An 18,276-nucleotide genomic window follows, 5' to 3' on the forward strand; every position below is an offset into this window, starting at 1 on the left:
ACAGAAGTCATACTCCAACAAAACTGATTTCTGCCAGCTTGTCAAAGGAGAAATTAAGATTTTACCTGCTAATTTTCTTTCCATAAGTCTCGCCAGACCAGTCCAGACATATGGGCATATGCTCTCCTGCCAGTAGATGGGAGCATGAGAACCACTGGCTCAAAGCCGCCACCCCCCCCCTACACAGTGTCCTGTGCAGCCCAGACCTAGCCAGTATTTCTCCAACAACAGAAAGCAAAGAAGCAACTAATACCCTCACGAACAAGGAGCAACAAAGAATACAATTCTTTACAATTTGAATCGTTCTGAATCCTGAAGAACATGGGAACTAGAGAGAGCCAACTTCCCCTGGCTTACTTCTAAATGCACTCTGCTTCTGAGCCCATTCTTTCTACTTTCTAAAATCTTAAGCCCAGGTGGGTTCTGATTAGTCTGGTCTGAAGGACTCAGGGAAAGAAAATTAACAGATGAAAGGGTGGTGTCTTTCCAGACCAGTCTAGACATGTGTTAAGTACCAGAGAAGTATTTAATCAAGGGAGAGTTCCAGATAAGCCAGCCACAAGACTAGTCCCAAAGGCTGCACCTTTACAAGCCTGCACATCCAATCTATAGTGCTACATGAAAAAAATGACCAAAGTGGCCTCCCTACAAATGTCCTGCAGTGGAATTAGGCTATGACCCACCCAGGAGAAGCCCCGAGACTCAGTAGACACTGAACGTCCCCACACAATGTACACTGATGCTATGGCCTCAACCATAGTCACTGTTGCCTTAGAAGCAACACATGAGCATTTTTACTTCTTCCGTCATATACTGGCTCTTGGTTCTGCCTTGCTGATTGACATATACCACTGTCCTGTCAGTGTGGTCAGAGAAATCACAATGCCAAAGTGTAATCGTGAACAGATGTTTGCACTAACCTGTTCACAATTTCACTTTGGCATTGTGATTTCTGACCACTAAGCTTCCAATTCTGTTCACCCCTTTGATGTACATATGTAATACTATAATATGCATTTTGCATGTGTATTACTTTTCAATAATTGTTAAAAATTTATTGTATTAGTTATATCACCAAGTCTCCTGTTCACTTCCTGATGGACATATTGTACATGCATATATTTGTCATAACATGCTATATAAACATACAGCATTACAAAAAAATATATAAAAATATGTAAATATGTTTTAGAGACTTGATTCCTGAAACATACAATTTTCTTGCAGGAACACAGACCATGTCAAGTCTGTTGTATCTGATTTTCTCAAATTTAAATTTTGCTACAATCAACCTATGGAAAGAAGTGTTTGATTTGGCCTGTATCCCTTCCCCCTCGGCTGTCTTAAACGTGAAACAAACTCAATGAAACTATTTCCACTCCCACCTCCCTTTAGAAACTTTCCCTTCTGTCTCTGGCTGAATGACTCAATGTTGCACTTATTTTTTGCTCCTGGCTGAAGGCACTCTAGGACCCCCACCAAAAGCAAGGAAGGGGGGGGGGGGTATGGCTCCCAGTAAGGTTGAGCTACTGTTACTGGATGTGGTGGTGGGGACCTGGAAACCTGGATTTAAACACACCTAGGTTATGCGGCCCTGATGCTCCAAGTTCTATAGAGTTTTTTTTTTTCAGCTCTGACGAAAACAGTGGGTTTTAAGTTTGTAACTTGTATTATTTCTTCAAGTGTATTTCTCTAGTTTGGCCAGCAGGAGTGTGTGTGTGTGTGTGCGTGCATGTTTATGTTTAAAGCCGTTACAGAGAATTTTAGTTTATTGCCTCTGCTTGTCTGGACTAAGAATCCTGGTGGTTTGTGTGTTGGCTCTGTGACTGCTTTCTGGGAACTGTGGGACCACTAGGAGTGTGGCCCCAGTAACCTAGAAATCACTGGGGATAATTTCAGAGCGGGAGACTTGCCAAGAGGCGGTTGGGACCCAGTCGATGGGAGGGGGGTGGAAGTGTAGAGCACAAGCAGCAGGTGCAGGCGGACCTGAGCTGTGCTGGGGATAGACCCTTTAATTGGCTGCAGGACAGCCCCAGGCAGATGGCTAGGTGTTTCATGACCGGCTCCTGTGGAACCTACCAAACAAGGGTCTCAGCTCCCTTCACAACCTACCTGATCAGATGTAGACAGTACAAGCTCTCACCTAATACCTGCTACAGATCGAGAAATACTGGCTGGGTCTGGGTTGCACAGCATCCTTTATAGGGTGAAGACTGAGCCTGTAGTTCTCAATCTCCAACTGCTAGCAGGACAGCATATTATCTACACATCTCATCTGGAAGAACAATTGTTAACATGTATAAAACCCACATTCTTCTTCTTCCTATTGTACATAAATACTCACCCGTTCCTTCAGCTGCATAACCTCTTTATCTTTTTGTTGCTTCCAGTGACGGAACTTCTCTGCTTCCTCTTTCATTTGCCTCATCAGTTGCACCCTCTGCGTCTTCATCAGCTATATAAGAAACAAGGGGGTCTATTAGAGAGGCTGCCAAACTTCTCACACAATACTGGGATAATCAATGCCTTTTTCAATTTCTAAATACTAATGCTTAGGGGTTTGGAATTCCATAAACTACTTTTTATTGTTCTAAAAATTTAAAAAGAGGTTCATAATACCACAGAAAGTATACTAACATAATTGACTTTAGTGGTCAAAGTCATTTTTATAATTTCTAAATGCCCCCCATTATGACGAACAGTGACCAGGTGATGTTGAATCAGAAATTATACTCAAGGCTCTGTGTCCTTAGCAACCATCTCTTCTATTGTTAGGATATGGGCAAGCCAAAGATATCTTAAGAAATGAGGGTTGCATTTAATAGGAAAGCAAAAACCCAATGATTACAGAAGGGTTGTCTCTTATCTGTCTTTAACAGACCAACCAAGAAAAGGGGGGGGGGTGAGAAGAGGGCAACTTTGTCTAGCCCCTCTAGATAATGAAAAAAAAAATGGGCAGTTTTCCTGTTAAGAAGAAATTAATCTTACCTGCTAATTTGCTTTCCTTTAGTCCCTCCGGATTGGCCCAGAATGCAACTGATGGGTTGTGCACCCCTTCCGGAGAGAGAGCCAATAAGAGCCCTGGCTAACTAACTAGACTCAGTATTATCCTAACAAAGTAGAAGAAAAGACAAGAAACATTCTGTGCAACTGGGAAACTTTAGCATCCACCCGGGACATAGTCCCATTGGCAAGAGGCCTCATGAGAAATGGGCCTGTACCATCGCAAGGATAACTGGGGAATACCGTTATATATTTTCCAATGTCTTTTTTTTTTTTTAAAAACAGCAAATGCTCAAAGCAGCTCCATGGAAAAAACAAAACAAAACTACGCGCTAAACAAAACTAGACGTCATACCAACAAGCACTGATCGGGAGGGATCTGGGCCAGTCCCGAGGGACTAAAGGAAAGCAAATTAGCAGGTCAGATTTAGTTTCTCCTTCCTTAGCATCCCTACGAACTGGCCCAGAATGCAACTGTTGGGAAGTAACAAAGCAGTTATCATGGGAGGGACCCTAGCAATCCCTCCATGAGAATGCGTGCACCAGCTTCCTGACAGTGAACATCCAACCAATAATGTTTCAAAAATGAATGCAAAGACGACCAAGTAGCCGCCTTACAAATCTCCAATGGAGGTAACAGGAAACGCTCTGCCCATAACACAGTAGAATGGGCCTTAACTCCATCCAGGATAGGTTTACCGGAAAGTAGGTAAGCGGAAGCAATCATCTCCTTAAGCCACCTAGAAATGGTAGGTGTAGATGCTGCTAACATTTCCTGGAGCCTCTAATCAGCAGGAACAAATGATCTGAGCTTCTAAATTCAGATTCCTCAAATCAACTGAACCAGAGGAAGAACCTAAAACCGTCAAAACTACCGACAAATGAAAACGTGACAGTACTTTAGGGAGAAAAGAAGGAACTGGGTGTAAAACTACCCTCTCCTTAGAGAACTCCAAAAATGGAGACCGACAAGAAAAGGCTTGCAACTCTGAAACTCTCCTAGCCGAGGCAATGGCTACCAAAAATACTGTCTTAACAGTCAGGATGCTAAGGCCTCAAAAGGTGGCCTAGTAAGAACTGAGAGGATGAGATTCAAATCCCAAGCCGGAAAGACAGCCCTAAAAGGAGAACAAAGACGACTCGCTCCCAAAAGGAACTGAGAGACATCCAGATGGCTAGATAAGGCTTTACCCTGCACACGCCCTCCAACACAAGAAGTCGCTATTTGAACTTTAAGAGAAATAAGTGCCTATGCTGTAAAAAATCCAAGACTTCAGACACCAAAGCCCAAAACAGAGCAATGTGATCGGAACACCACGACTCAAACACCCGTCAAGTCCTGATGTAATTAAGAGAAGTAGAACGACGTGACCTAAGCATCATGGCAACTACATTGGCGGAGTAATCCCTTTTTGTCAGCCTAGCCCACTCAAGAGCCAAGCCGTAAGACAAAAATCGAGCCAGGTCTGGATGAACCACTGGTCCCTGTACTAACAGGCCGGAGACTCAGGCAATCTGAGGGGAGGGCTTACACGAAGGAGCATGAGATTAGCATACCATGGCCTGCTAGGCCAATCCAGAGCTATCAAGATTACCCAACCCCCGTGTGCTTCGATCCTGTGAACTAGACGACTCAGAAGAGGCCATTGTAGGAAAGGCGTACAGAAGCTCCGACGGCCAGGGCTGGAGCAGAGCATCTACTCCTCTTGCTTTGAGGTCCTGCCTTCAACTGAAATATTGAGGAACCTATGCGTTGAGATTTGAAGACAGAAGATCCATGACTGGACACCCCCAGTGATCCACCACTGCTTGAAAAGCTGTCAATCAGAGCCCATTCCCCCAGGTCCAGAGTGTGACTGCCTAGAAAATCTGCCAGAATATTCGCTGCTCCTGCTATATGAGATGCCAAGATAGCAGAGAGATGGCTCTCTGCCCAACTCATAAGCTGAGTTGCTTCTCTTGCCAATAGAAGACTTCTTGTCCCCCCCTTGTCGGTTGACATACACCACCGCCGTGGCATTGTCTGATAAGATGTGAACTGGTTTGCTCAGCAGCAGAGGGCAAAATGCCTCCAATGCTAACCGAATCGCCCTGGTTGCCAAGAGACTGATCAAGCAGGAAGCCTCTGTCAAGAACACACGCCCTGTGCATACTGACCCCGACACTGAGATACCCAACCTTTCAGGCTGGCATCCGTTGTGACTACTATCCATTGAGGAGGATCCAGAGGCATTCCCTTGGTCAGGTTGGGTGTCCGAAAACCAAAGAAGGCTGGCATGTTCCTGGGCTCTCACAGGCAATTTCATCAATAGAGCATTCTTCTGCGGAGACCATCTGGACAGAAGAGATTTCTGTAGGGGCCTCATATGAGCCCTGGCCCACGGCACTATCATTGCCGCCATAGAGCCCAATACTTGAAGATAATCCTTTGCACAGGGCACCTCCTTGTGCAAGAAAGCCTTAATTTGGGCCTGCAGCTTGAGAATCCTGGATGGAGGGAGAAATACTCGACCTGTATTGAAGCACACACCTAGGTAGTCGAGGGACTGTGACGGAACCAGTCGACTCTTGAGAGAGTTGACCATCCAACCAAGGGATTGCAGAAACTGAACCACTCGATCCGTGACCTGCAAGCTCTCCTAATACAACTTTCCTCTGATCAACCAATCATCCAGGTACGGATGAACCAAAATGCAGCCACCATCACCTTCATGAACGTGCAAGGCACCCTAGCTAATCCGAACAGAAGAGCACAAAACTGATAATGCTTGCCTAAAACCGCAAAACGAAGAAACCACTGATGCATGAGCCAAACCAGATTATATGCAAATACGCTTCCATCAAGTCCAGTGCAGTCAAAAACTCCCCGGACCTGACCGCTACTGACTGACCGGAGAGTCTCCATATGAAAGGAGGAGACCTTGAGGGCCCGATTGACAGCATCGAGATCCAAAATTGACAGAGCATTCCCTCCTTTTTTGGGAAGACAAAATAAAGGGAATAACGACCCTGTTGAATCTTTGAGGCAGGAACCAGACAAAACTTGCAAATCGAGAAGCCTTTCTAGAGTATCCCGCACTGCACCCACCTTGAGCTGGGAGCGACAGGGAGACTCCATAAAAGTGTCCAGAAGATGCCGAGTGAATTTTAAGGCATATCCGTCTCAAATAACCTCTAGCAGCCAACGATCGGTGGTAATCTGGGCCCACCTCCAATAGAACTGTGTTAGCTGAGCTCCCACAGGAACTAGAGGCTGGAACCAGACACTTTCATTGGTCAGGACGGGAGGAAGACTGGAAGGAAGCTCCAGAGTCATGACCCCCTCTCTGCAAGACCCTCAAAAGGGCTGACCTCTCTGAAAAAAATGGGACCACTGAGCCAGAGCTACTCTCCCTAGCCTACATAGACGAAAATATCACCCGCTAATAGGATAGGATAGGGTGGGGCCACTTTAGTATCACCGAGACTTCAGACTAACTTGTCCAACTTGTCTCCAGAAAGAAAAGATCCATTGAACGGAAATTTACTGAACTTTGACTTACCGCATCCGCGGACCCACCGCGCAACCACAGCGAGTATCTAGCAGCTACACTTAAAACTATGGATAAGGCTCTGAGCAAATCGTATAAACAGTCTGCCAAAAAGGCGGAGCCCAACTCAATTTTGGCTGCTTCAGCATCTACCACTGCCCAATCATCCAAAGCTCTATTCAAGACTTGCTCAGACCATCGGAAACACACTAGCCACCAGGGAACTACAGATGTCTCCTGCTTGGTGGTTCAGGCAGTTATCAAAACTGCTCCTTAAGAGAGCTTCCATATGCCTATCTTGAACATCCTTAAGAGCCGTGCCTCCATCTGCAGGGACTGTATTTCTCGTAGTGACCGCCGAGACCACCATATCAACCACAGGAGGTCTAAGAAGGGACTTGTCAGCATCCGGAACTGGATAGAGACTAACCACAGACCTAGAGAACCTAAAGGGGGAATATGGGACATCCCACTGAGCCTGAATAATATCCCTTACATCCTGATGCACAGGAAAGGTCTTACCTGGTTTTCGAATACCTTTCACCAGAAGAGCCACTGTACAGCTCTCCATGGCCGTCTGCTATTCCTCCTCAAAATGTAAGGTAGTAGCCACCAAAGAAATAAGCTCCTGCAAATCTTCCTTGTGAAAAATCCGGAACACAGATGGATCCTCTCCTGGAAGAAGGGATTCCTCACTCTGTTCCATCATACCGGCCTCATAAGAGATCATATCTTCTCCCAAATAGCTCCCTCCAAAGCTGGCATTTCCTGCTCATGATCAGAAAGCAGATTCTCCTCTAAGTTCCAGGTCCCCCGGAACACTTTGCAAGCAATATCTGCTTTTCCAATGCCTGTTCTAGGGGAGCAGACTGAGGACTGGTCTTGTGCAGCAAAAAGGCTCTATACATTTGCAAAACAAACTCCAGCGGAAAACCCCTCAAGGGCACTGATAAAAGCCACCTGTTTGGTCTGAAACTGTGGACTGCAGTGCAGGGCCGGCACTGCATGAGGTAAAATGGTGGCGTTTCCCGCCAACACAGAAACTGGCGCCGACCTTGAACCGAAAGAATCTCTAGGCAAAGCAACGGTTCTCAGCAGGCCGGCCTCCCCATCATTTTCAATGGTGATGCAAAATTTACATACCCCCTCAAAACCGCAAGCCCTCGCCGCAGGCACACTGAACATCATCTGAGCTTCTCCGACATGCCAATGATTCAAACACGCTGGCACAGCTAACGCTTCTTTTTTTTAAACAAGCTGAGCACCTTAACAAAACCCCGAAAGAAGCTGCCACAGATAGAGGCAAACAGAGATGCCCTGCTCATTCGCGCCTTTTATTTCCTTTTTTTTTTAAAGCAGCTGCCTCTCCCAAAGCCATCCAACACTCTTCCCTTGAAGAGGTTGAGGCCAGCTAACAACCTACAAGAAAATTACAGAAGGGACACCAAGGGAGAATTGGGGGGGGGGGGGGGGGACCTGGCCACCCAAGTGTCACACCCCCGAGGCTTCAAGAGACCCCTGTAGGTCTCAGCCTCCAAGAACTGCAAGAAACACCAGGTCACAGAATACACCAACATCAAATAGAAAAACCTAAGACACACTATTCTCTAAATTAATTCCCAGATAAATCTGCTAAAAGAAAAAGGCGTAGAGAGACAGACGGACACCGAAAGGGCTCACTACGCTCACTACCTTCCACCTGCTGGAGACTGATAATACTGAGTCTAGTTACAGTTAGCCAGGGCTCTTACTGGTTCCCTATAGAGAGATGTTTTTCAGTCTCCACAACTCATCAGTTGCATTTTGAGCCGGTCCGGAGGGACACTAAGGAATGAGCACTTGGGCCCTAGGGTAAGAGTATATGGCTTGACTCAACTCATGAAATATGGTATATATTGAACCATTCCAAAATAGCACACAGGGTGACTCCATGTGGTTGAAAGCATTTTCTATGTCAAGTGCCAAAGATATCACTATCATATCTACTATAGCTGAAGAAAAAACGGCAAACAGCCTAGACCTGTCAACTGTGGAACAGGAGTGCACAAATCCACACTGATCTCTAGGTATAATAGTCAGACTGACTAGCCAAGATTTTAGCAAAACATTTCTTTCCAGATTCAGTAGGGAAATTGTTTTTTTTACCTGCTTTGGGGAACACCATGAAGTATTAACACTGCCTTTTACAAATCATTCCCATTATTGAGAACCTCCTATTCCAAAAACAGGATTCAACAGCTCTTCCTCTTCAAGTCTTACTAAACCTGAAAAATATGCTGCGACCATAGCAAGTGCACTGCCTACCTTAACACTGCCAGCAAGTAGTACCTGTATCTCCTTGTTCAGTTTGCTGACAGTGTGATCTGTTGATTCTCTCATCTTCAGCAGCTTTGACTGCTCAATCAGTTTCTTCTTCAGCTCTGACATTTTGCCTTCCAATTCTTGCAGTCTTTTCCGGCGGCGCTCACTTAACCTATAAACAACGTTTCAAATCTGTAATATTCTTAAGTCTTAAAGGTAGCCTATTCCAGTGAACTGGACCAGCAATATAATATTATGTCTACATTCATCAATCCGAATAATATGAGATGGAATATCTAGTAAATTTTTTGTTCCCAATCTCAAATCGATTCGGTTGGTAAATACGCAACCTTTCAATATTTCAGACGTCGTTTTAAAAGCATTTTAACTGGACCCTTTGCTCAATAGGCAACCAGAGCAAACTCTTTAAAACAGGAATAATGTTCTAAACGACTAGTCCCTGTCAATACCTTGGCCACTGAGTTCCATGCTATTTGCAGTGCTTTATCTAGGTTCTCTGGAGCCCTAATAACAATGCACTATTGTAATCAAAACATGGAGTGATTAGTTGGGAGCGGTGGTGGAATAGCAAAGAACTCCAGAGCAGCAGTGGGTTGAAAGAGCAGAACTAAGAAGGCAGTAGGTCACTTCATTGTTATGTATGAACGTCCTGGGGCAGGATAGCTAATCCTATCATTCTACATACCCTGAGTTTATGGTGAGAGCAACAGGTCAGACAGTGGCAGTAGGCAGATCTCAAGCCTTATACATTTAGGGCATAATCCCAATTTCTGTCTGGAGGGGTACAGTGCTTCAGGTGTATCATGATAACAGCAGAAAGGGCTGAGCAGTTTAGCAGTTTATGGAGGGCAAGCTGACGCATTAGACCAATATGTCTTGATATTAGGTTTCATTTTTATTTGCCAGCTTGTCAGTTCAAGAGTGAAAAGCTCTAGAAGGGGAGCAGTCTGATGTTGAAGAACTCTACAGGAGTACTAGTGCAATGTGGAATTTAGTACTAAGAATCTAGGCCTTACTGCTTCCCCTGCTAGAGTACGCTAAAATGTAAGGGAACGAGACCAAAACCTGGGAGCACCTCTCTGATAAAGGACTAATATTTCTATGGCATCTCCCCCCCCACCCCCTTTAGTAGAAATCACTAAGGTACTTCACCAATGGTACTGTATACCAGAAAGGATAATTGGATGTATCCTGCAGTTTAATACGGCCAGATTGAACCAATCTTCCATATCTGATGATCCTATCTGAAGTTATAAGTCTATTGGGGGGAGTGTTTAGATATGATATGGCAAGTCAGAGGTCCAGCTTCCAAAAAATCTGAAAATATATTTGCTTCATTTCAGGCCTTCCGGGGGAATTAAGTGTAGGTGGATTTTCTTTTTTTTTAAAGTGCTTGTTGAGTATAAGATACTTAGGACATGGAAGGACCTCCCTGGTGTGGCAGAACTTCAGAAATGATTGTGGAAGGTATGTTCATAGAGTATGTCTGTGATCTGCATCTTCAATGAATCCAGAAGCAAAAGTGGAAGGTAAGGAAGGCATCAAAGCAAGATACAGGATTGGGGGGGGGGGGTAGTCATAGTTATGAGTCGAGATGTGAAGGCAAGAGTTGCTAGGGAGAACTTTGAAGGTCTAAAGCTCTTACTCTGGTAGTGAAGGTCGGGTACGGGGAGGTGGTGGGTGCCATACTTTGGAGAGTTTCTGTAGTAAAAGTTGGTTGTGGATTGGCAATGTGTTTCAGTGCATACAATATAACCAAATTGTAGCAGTATACTAAAAAAGTTACAGCTTTCTTATCTGCTAGACCAGTCCAGATATATGTAAAAGTACCTAAGCACCTAAATTCCAAGGTGGGAGAAAGGTATGGCTGTCCTGAGGACCTGAGCCGAAAACCAGCCTGTCCACATATTGAGCCTATAAATTCTTAGTAAAGGAATGCAATGACCAGGCTTTGACTCTGCAATATCCTCAGGGAAACTGACCAAAACAATGCCAGAGGCTTAGTCAAGTATGCCTGAAGTTAAACCAAAACCAGGCATCCTTTTATCAAATAGGCTAATGTAATGTAATGTCAAGATTTTCATACAACAGAAGCAGTACATATAAATCTCAAATATTCATTGTGGAAATCTTGAAAATATGACTGAGTTGTGGCCCTCAAGGATTGTGGTTATTCACCCTTGCATTTGGGCTGGTCTTGTCGCCCTTTCTGAATAAACAATATCACTCAGACGTTCTCATTCTCATTGCATATTCTCACTACCAAGTGAAACCTGGAACACAGATCTGCAGTACAACTCTTACTTGGCTTGGTTGGCATCCTTCTTGGCCATGTGAAGTGCAAGGATCAGGTCTTCCTTCTCTTTCAGCAAAGCTCCCACCTCAGATTCTAGATTCTTGATATTATTCTGAAGATAGATGACAGATTAGAACCATCACCTAAACCCAAGATATGCCTTTACCCCCACATGAAGTCATTCCAGGTATAACACCGTGATTTCCCTTTTAACCAACTCATACCAGGGTAGATGAGAACCAGTTACACCACACCCATGAACTAAAGAACTAAGCAACCATATTTTCAGGAACATGATACCTTACAATTTCTCTCCATCTTCCTTCAATAGAGAAAACGCTGAAAACCCTAATTTTAAAAAACGACCCTATAAACCCAGTTTTTTCCTCTTAACTCACTACGGTATTAGCTTTGATTCATCTGCCATGTTTGAAAAAGGTATGGATAAGGAGAACAATCGAGTTTACCTCATACTGGCTCTGACCTGGCTCCAACTGGATATTATTCTGTGTCATCTTTTTGGCCAGAGCCTCTTTCAGCAACAGAGCTTTATTTAACTCAATCAATTCCTTGGACATGTGTGCTTGCCGCAAAGCATGTTCGGTAGTGAAGCCAGATGGGCTGGTGTTCATTTCCTAGGGAGATTAACAAGACAGTTAACATCAGGAAAACCGTGGTGTGTTTTACATTTATGTCAAGGCAGGGATTATTTACCATCTTTACTCTTACAGTTTACTTAGTTACACATTAGTCATTCAGGACATTATTGGACCCTTCACTAATTGCCTGGCACAGGGAAGATGATTAAAAACTCATGTGCAGGCAGTTTATTTTTGTTTGTAAAAATATATAGAACTTGTATAGAATCAATGAAAACTCAAAATCCTGATTGTTTTGACTTAATTTTCACCACTGGTGTCCCTGTATTTCCTAGTATTAACAGTGAATTAACCATAAAACAGTTCCTGATCATATACCATACCATGTTGCTATTCTTTCTGGAGTACGTCTATGCCATTATACATGAAAATACATTAAGATGATGATATGGGGGGGGGGGGGGGGGGATCCTCTAATCACATCTGCTGATTTTTAAAAAAGGTTCCAGGGTGATCTGGGAAATTACAGACTAGCAATCCTGAATTCAGTGCCAGGCAAAATAGTGGAAACTGTTAAGAATAAAATTACTGAACACTTAGACAAACACGGTTTAAAGGGACAGAGTCAGCATGTATTCAGCCAAGAGAAGTCATTCCTAACCAATTGGATTCATTTCTTTGAATACGTGAATAAACGTGGATAGAGGTGAGCCAGTTAATATAGAGGGGCATAATCGAAAGGGACGCCCAAGTTTTGCTGAGGACGTCCTCGCAAAACGTCCTGATGGAGGGGCGGGGAAACCCATATTATCGAAACAAGATGGACGTCTATCTTTTGTTTCAATAATATGGTTTGGGACTCCCAAATCTTGAAATTTAGGTCGTCCTTCGAGATGGTCGTCCCTAGACTTGGTCGTTTCTGATTTTCGGCGATAATGAAAACCAAGGACGCCCATCTCAGAAACGACCAAATGCAAGCCCTTTGGTCGTGGGAAGAGCCAGCATTTGTAGTGCACTGGTCCCCTGACATGCCAGGACACCAACCGGGCACCCTAGGGGGCACTGCAGTGGACTTCAGAAATTGCTCCCAGGTACATAGCTCCCTTGTGTGCTGAACCCCACAAAAACCCACTACCCACAACTGTATACCACTACCATAGCCCTTACGGGTGAAGGGAGCACCTAGATATGGGTACAGTGGGTTTCTGATAGGTTTTGGAGGGCTCACATTTACCACCACAAGTGTAACAGGTTGGGGGGGGGGGGGGAGGGGGATGGGCCGGGTCCGCCTACCTGAAGTGCACTGCACCCACTAAAACTGGTCCAGGAACCAGAGTATGACATTTGAGGCTGGAATAGAGGGTGGCACAAAATATATTTTTTTTAAAATTCTTTATCATTTTCATTAATTTACAAGAATATATCTTGAACAGGTAAAGCAGTTTAACAGGTTACAGGTAATTTTCCATAGAAAAAAATAAAGGAAAAATAAATATTGTCAACTTGTATTAGACCCCAAATTGAAGGGGCTGGAACTTAATACTACTCTGGAGATTAGTTTCAAATATCTTTCAAAAATAAAAAGTAAAGGCTTAACAGTATAAACCGTACATTTGTTTTTTACACTTGTCTCTATTTTCAAGGCTAATCAGACCTGCTAAACTCCAACATAAATTATAAAACCTTTTTCTGTGTAATAAACGGTTTCAAAGGCTCAGAAACAAAAAATACATATTTAACCCCTAGATATTTCACATTACATTTACATGGGTAATTGAGATTGAAAGAGGCTCCCAAGGCTAATGTAGCGGATCTTAATGCCAAAAACTCTTTCCTTCTAGCCTGAGTCTGTTTGGTAACATCTGGAAAGACTAGTACTTTTTTTTTCCCCCCCATAGAATGGGGTTTGTAAGTGCTTTAGTGCAGTTTTTCTAACCAGTTCCAGATCCTGTTGGAAAATAAAAGATACCAAAAGAGTTTGTCTTTCAGTTATTTCAGTCAAAGAAGATTCTAGTAATTCCGAAACATTTAAGTCAGGCTGTGTTTGTGGTAAATCTTGAGTGCCATCTTTCAATTTTCTTGCTGGCAGGTAATATATTTTATTCAATGGAGGTATATTATCTTCTGTGAATTTCAAATTTTCCATCAAATATCGTTTAAAGATTTCCAAAGGGGAGTAGACTAGAGTTCTTGGAAAGTTCAGCAGACGCAAATTAAGCCTCCTGTTATAATTTTCGAAATACTCCAATCTGCTATGAATCAATGTATTATCTTGTACAAGCTTTGCTGAAATTTCTTTCATTTTTACATTTTCGTCAGATAAATGATTTATTTTTTCTGAGACTTCATTTTTCATTACTGTAAGGTCTTTAGACAAAGTCTGGACGTTACTCACAAAAGAGTCGATCTTGCTAGTTGAGGCTAAGACCGTCTGAAGTATCTCCATATAGCCTTGAGTGTTACCGGCGCTTTCTGGGCCTTAGATGAAACACAGGCATCGGCTGGGGATATCGCTATGGGGCCCAGTTGACTCACCGCTTCGCCATCGTCGCGGTTTTGCGGATCACCTCCATAAATCGGCCCCAGTCGGTTGCGGCGGTTGAGAGCGCGTTGGAGGGGACGAGATATCCTGTCCCAAGAGCTCAACCTCTCCTGGCGCTGATAGCTCAGCGGGACCTCCAAACACCGTCGTCGCAGTTCCCGCGAGAAAACTATCTAGCGTCTGCTGGGTAGGTGTAGAAGTTAGAGCTGCCTGGGCCGCGGCTCTAACAAACGTCTTTCTCTTTGTATGCGGCATCTTTCCGAGCAGGTGAAACAGTTTTTTGAGGTAATAGAGGAAAGGTTTGAGCCCCTGCTGACTCCTCGATGTTACTCGCGGGGTGGTGTTGCTGCCGCCATCTAGCTCCGCCCAAGACTGGGTTTTAAACTTCAGCACAAAATATTTTTAAAGATGTTTTTTTGAGGGTGGGAAGGGGTTAGTGACCACTGGGGGAGTAAGTTCGGGCACCTTTTTGTGGCTTAGTCGTAAGAAAAATAGGACCAGGTAAAGTCGTCCAAGTGCTTGTCAGGGATGCCCTTTTTTTTCCCATTATGGGTCGAGGATGCCCATGTGTTAGGCATGCCCAAATCCCACCTTCGCTACGCCTCCGACACGCCCCTGTGAACTTTGGTTGTCCCCACGACGGTTGGGGACGCCCAAAATCGGCTTTCGATTATGCCGATTTGGGCGACCCTGTGAGAAGGACGCCCATCTTCCGATTTGTGTCGAAAGATGGGCATCCTTCTCTTTCGAAAATGAGCCCGATAGTGTATCTAGATTTTCAGAAAGCTTTTTACAAAGTGCCTCAAGATACTCCTGAGAAAATTTAAAAATCATGTGATAGGAGGCAATGTTCTGTTGTGGATTAGGAACTAGTTAATGGATAGAAAACAGAGGATAGGGTTAAATGTCCAATTTCCTTCTTGGAGGAGAGTGAATAATAGAGTACCCCAGATATCTGTACTGGGACCTGTGCTATTGATCAAATTTATAAATGATCTGGAAATAGGAACGACAAGCGAGGTGATTAAATTTGCAGATGGCACAACTTTTCAAAGTTATTAAAACACAATATGGACTTTGAAAAATTCCTGGAAGAACTTAGGAAATTGGAAGACTGGGCATCCAAATGGCAAATGAAATTTAAATGTTGACAAATGCAAAGCGATGCAAATTGGAAAGAATCATCCAAATCATAGTTACTTAATTCCAGGGTCCATGTTAGGAGTCAGCACCCAAGAAAAAGATCTAGGTGTCACTGTAGACAATACACTGAAATCTTCTGCCCAGTGTGTGATGGTGGCCAAGAAAGCAAACAGGGTGCTAAGAACTATTAGGAAAGGGATGGAAAATAAGACTAAGAATATTATAATGCTTCTGTACTCCTCCATGGTGCGACCTCACCTTGAGAATAGCAAGCATTCTGGTCACCGTATCTTTAAAAAAAAAATGTAGCTTAAAGAAATACGAAAGGTTCAACAGGTGCAGACCAATTTAATCAAAGAAAATCAATATCTCCAGAATAAGCTTGGAGAATACACAGAGATCTAATACATCTAGATTGTTAAACTTCCCAAAGCAGCCTTTGATAGCTCCATTAATAACATTTAAAAGATATTTAGGTGAAGTTTTGAAGATACCAGAAAAGGCATATCCTCCAATATCAAAAATTTACTATTTATTACCATTTAAAAAAGAGAGTCAACAACTAGAAGATCAAGAAACAGAAACATCATTTGATAGTTTGGATTTAAACCTGACACAAACTCTGGAAGATGATAATTGGGAGTAATTCCAATGTCCTTAATAGTTTCCTTTGTATTACAACCGGATAGAGATTGGATGCTAAAACAGTTTTTCCTACATTCAGAACTTTTGATGAACTATAAAATAAGAATGTTTCCTGATATTTCTAAAGCATCCCAAAAACGGTGTAAAGAATTTCTTAAATTACGCCCAAGGATACAACAATTGGGAGCTCTCTTCTGGTTAAACTTTCCATGTAAATGCGTTGTTAAACTCTGTAAAGTATATATTCTTTGATCCCATACAATTTAATTCTTTTTTGGATTCTAGAATAGCCCTATTGCCTTCAGCACAGCCAAGACAAATGATTACATCTACTCCGTAACATATTTGAACTCGTGGAACTCCTCATTCCTCAATTTCCTAAAAGAAAGAATTTTAGGTTTATTCTTTGTAATTACTTAGGTATTGTGACATGCCTCCTATGTTGTGGACTATAGATGAATATATTGAGTTTTGAAAAGAGAGAAATTTAATGTTACCTTTAAATATGTTATTTCTTCTTTTGAAGTTTTTCTTTAGTCTCTTTTCAATGTAAGATGGGTAATTATAGAATTATGTTTGTAATTCTTTTCTTCTGTTAATCATCTTTACCAATCAAGATGTACTCTTGAAATTAATGTAAAATTGTAGAAATAAAATAAAATGTAGCATGAATTGGAAAAGGCTCAAAGAAGAGTTACCAAAATGATAAAAGGGATGAAACTCCTCTCATATGAGGAAAGGCTAAAGAGGGTAGGGCTCTTCAGCTTGGAAAAGGGAAGGCTGAGGGGGCATATAATAAAGGTCTACAAAATTCTGAGTGGTATAGAATGGGTAAAAGTGAATCGATTTTTTTTTTACTCTTTCATAAAGTACAATGACTAGGGGTAATACTTTATAAAGCAAATAGGATAAAATATTTTTTCACTCAACAAATAGTTAAACTGTGGAACTCGTTGCTGGAGGATGTCGTAACAGCAGTTTGCATATATAGGTTTAAAAAAAGGTTTGGATAAGTTCCTGGAGGAAAAGTCCCTAGTCTGCTTTTTAGATAGACATGGGGAAAGCCACTGCTTGTCCATGAGATTGGTAGCATGGAATCTTGCTACTGTTTGGGGTTCTGCAAGGTACTTGTGACCTGGATTGGCCACTGTTGGAAACAGGATACTGGGCTAGATGGACCATTAGTCTGATCCAGTATGGCTATTCTTATGAAAAGCACTTCAAAGAAAACTCCTGCTCTATTCAAATAGGCAAATATCTCAGAGCATGTCAGAGATCATGTTTCTACATATCATACTTGACTTATTCATTGAGCAAATGATCCTAGAAGCAAGAGGGAGGCTATTTAGATTTGGCACAAAAGATACTGTGGTAAAGCCACTTGGCAATAGTACTACTACTACTTATTTCTATAGCGCTACTGGACGTATGCAGTGCTTTACACTTGAACATGGAGATACAGTCCCTGCTCGACAGAGCTTACAATCTAATTAGGACAGACAGGACATAAGGGATAAGCGACAGTTGAAGTGAGAATAAGGTGAGGGTTCTGAACGGGCGAGTGGTGGGTTAGGAGTTAAAAGCAGCATCAAAAAGGTGGGCTTTTAGCTTAGATTTGAAGATGGCCAGAGATGAGGCTTGACGTACCGGCTCAGGAAGTCTATTCAAGGCATATGGTGTGGCAAGATAAAAGGAACGGAGTCTGGAGTTAGCGGTGGAGGAGAAGGGTGCAGATAAGAGAGATTTACCCAGCGAGTGGAGTTCATGGGGAGGAGTGTAGGGGTACTGATCACACTCCTTCATTGATTAGGCACCATTGGCTACCAATAAAATACCAAAATCAAAACTAGTGCCAGGCAGACGTTTATGGTCTATGTCCTAAAAAGAATAGGCAAGGATAAATCAACATCAAGTATACATATGATGTATCACTTCATACTATATGTAATGAGCATCTTGTTGGGCAGACTGGATGGACCATACTGGTCTTACCTGACGCCATCTACTATGTTACTATGTCAATCCATTATAAGATTCTTACAAGACACAAATTACTGACTGCATTCCACTCTGTCATCCATTGCTATTGCACATATCCCAGCACAAACATTAAGATGCCTAAATGATGGATGATTGCACATCCCTTCTCATTTAGCCCATCTAGAATCTACCCAATAACGTGCATTTTTGTGTCAC

At 42.9% G+C, this 18,276-nt stretch overlaps 1 protein-coding gene across 1 annotated transcript in view; it reads right to left on the bottom strand.

Moving 5' to 3' along the window:
- Positions 1-18,276, bottom strand: part of LOC115458807 (chromosome-associated kinesin KIF4-like) — a 210,843-nt gene that overhangs the window by 82,614 nt on the left and 109,953 nt on the right. Inside the window, 4 exon segments of the mRNA XM_030188620.1 lie at positions 2,345-2,455; positions 8,862-9,006; positions 11,160-11,263; positions 11,619-11,786. Of these exon segments, the coding sequence (XP_030044480.1) occupies positions 2,345-2,455; positions 8,862-9,006; positions 11,160-11,263; positions 11,619-11,786 (528 nt within the window).

This window comes from Microcaecilia unicolor, unplaced genomic scaffold, assembly GCF_901765095.1.
Source record: "Microcaecilia unicolor unplaced genomic scaffold, aMicUni1.1, whole genome shotgun sequence".
NCBI classification, from domain to species: Eukaryota; Metazoa; Chordata; class Amphibia; order Gymnophiona; family Siphonopidae; genus Microcaecilia; species Microcaecilia unicolor.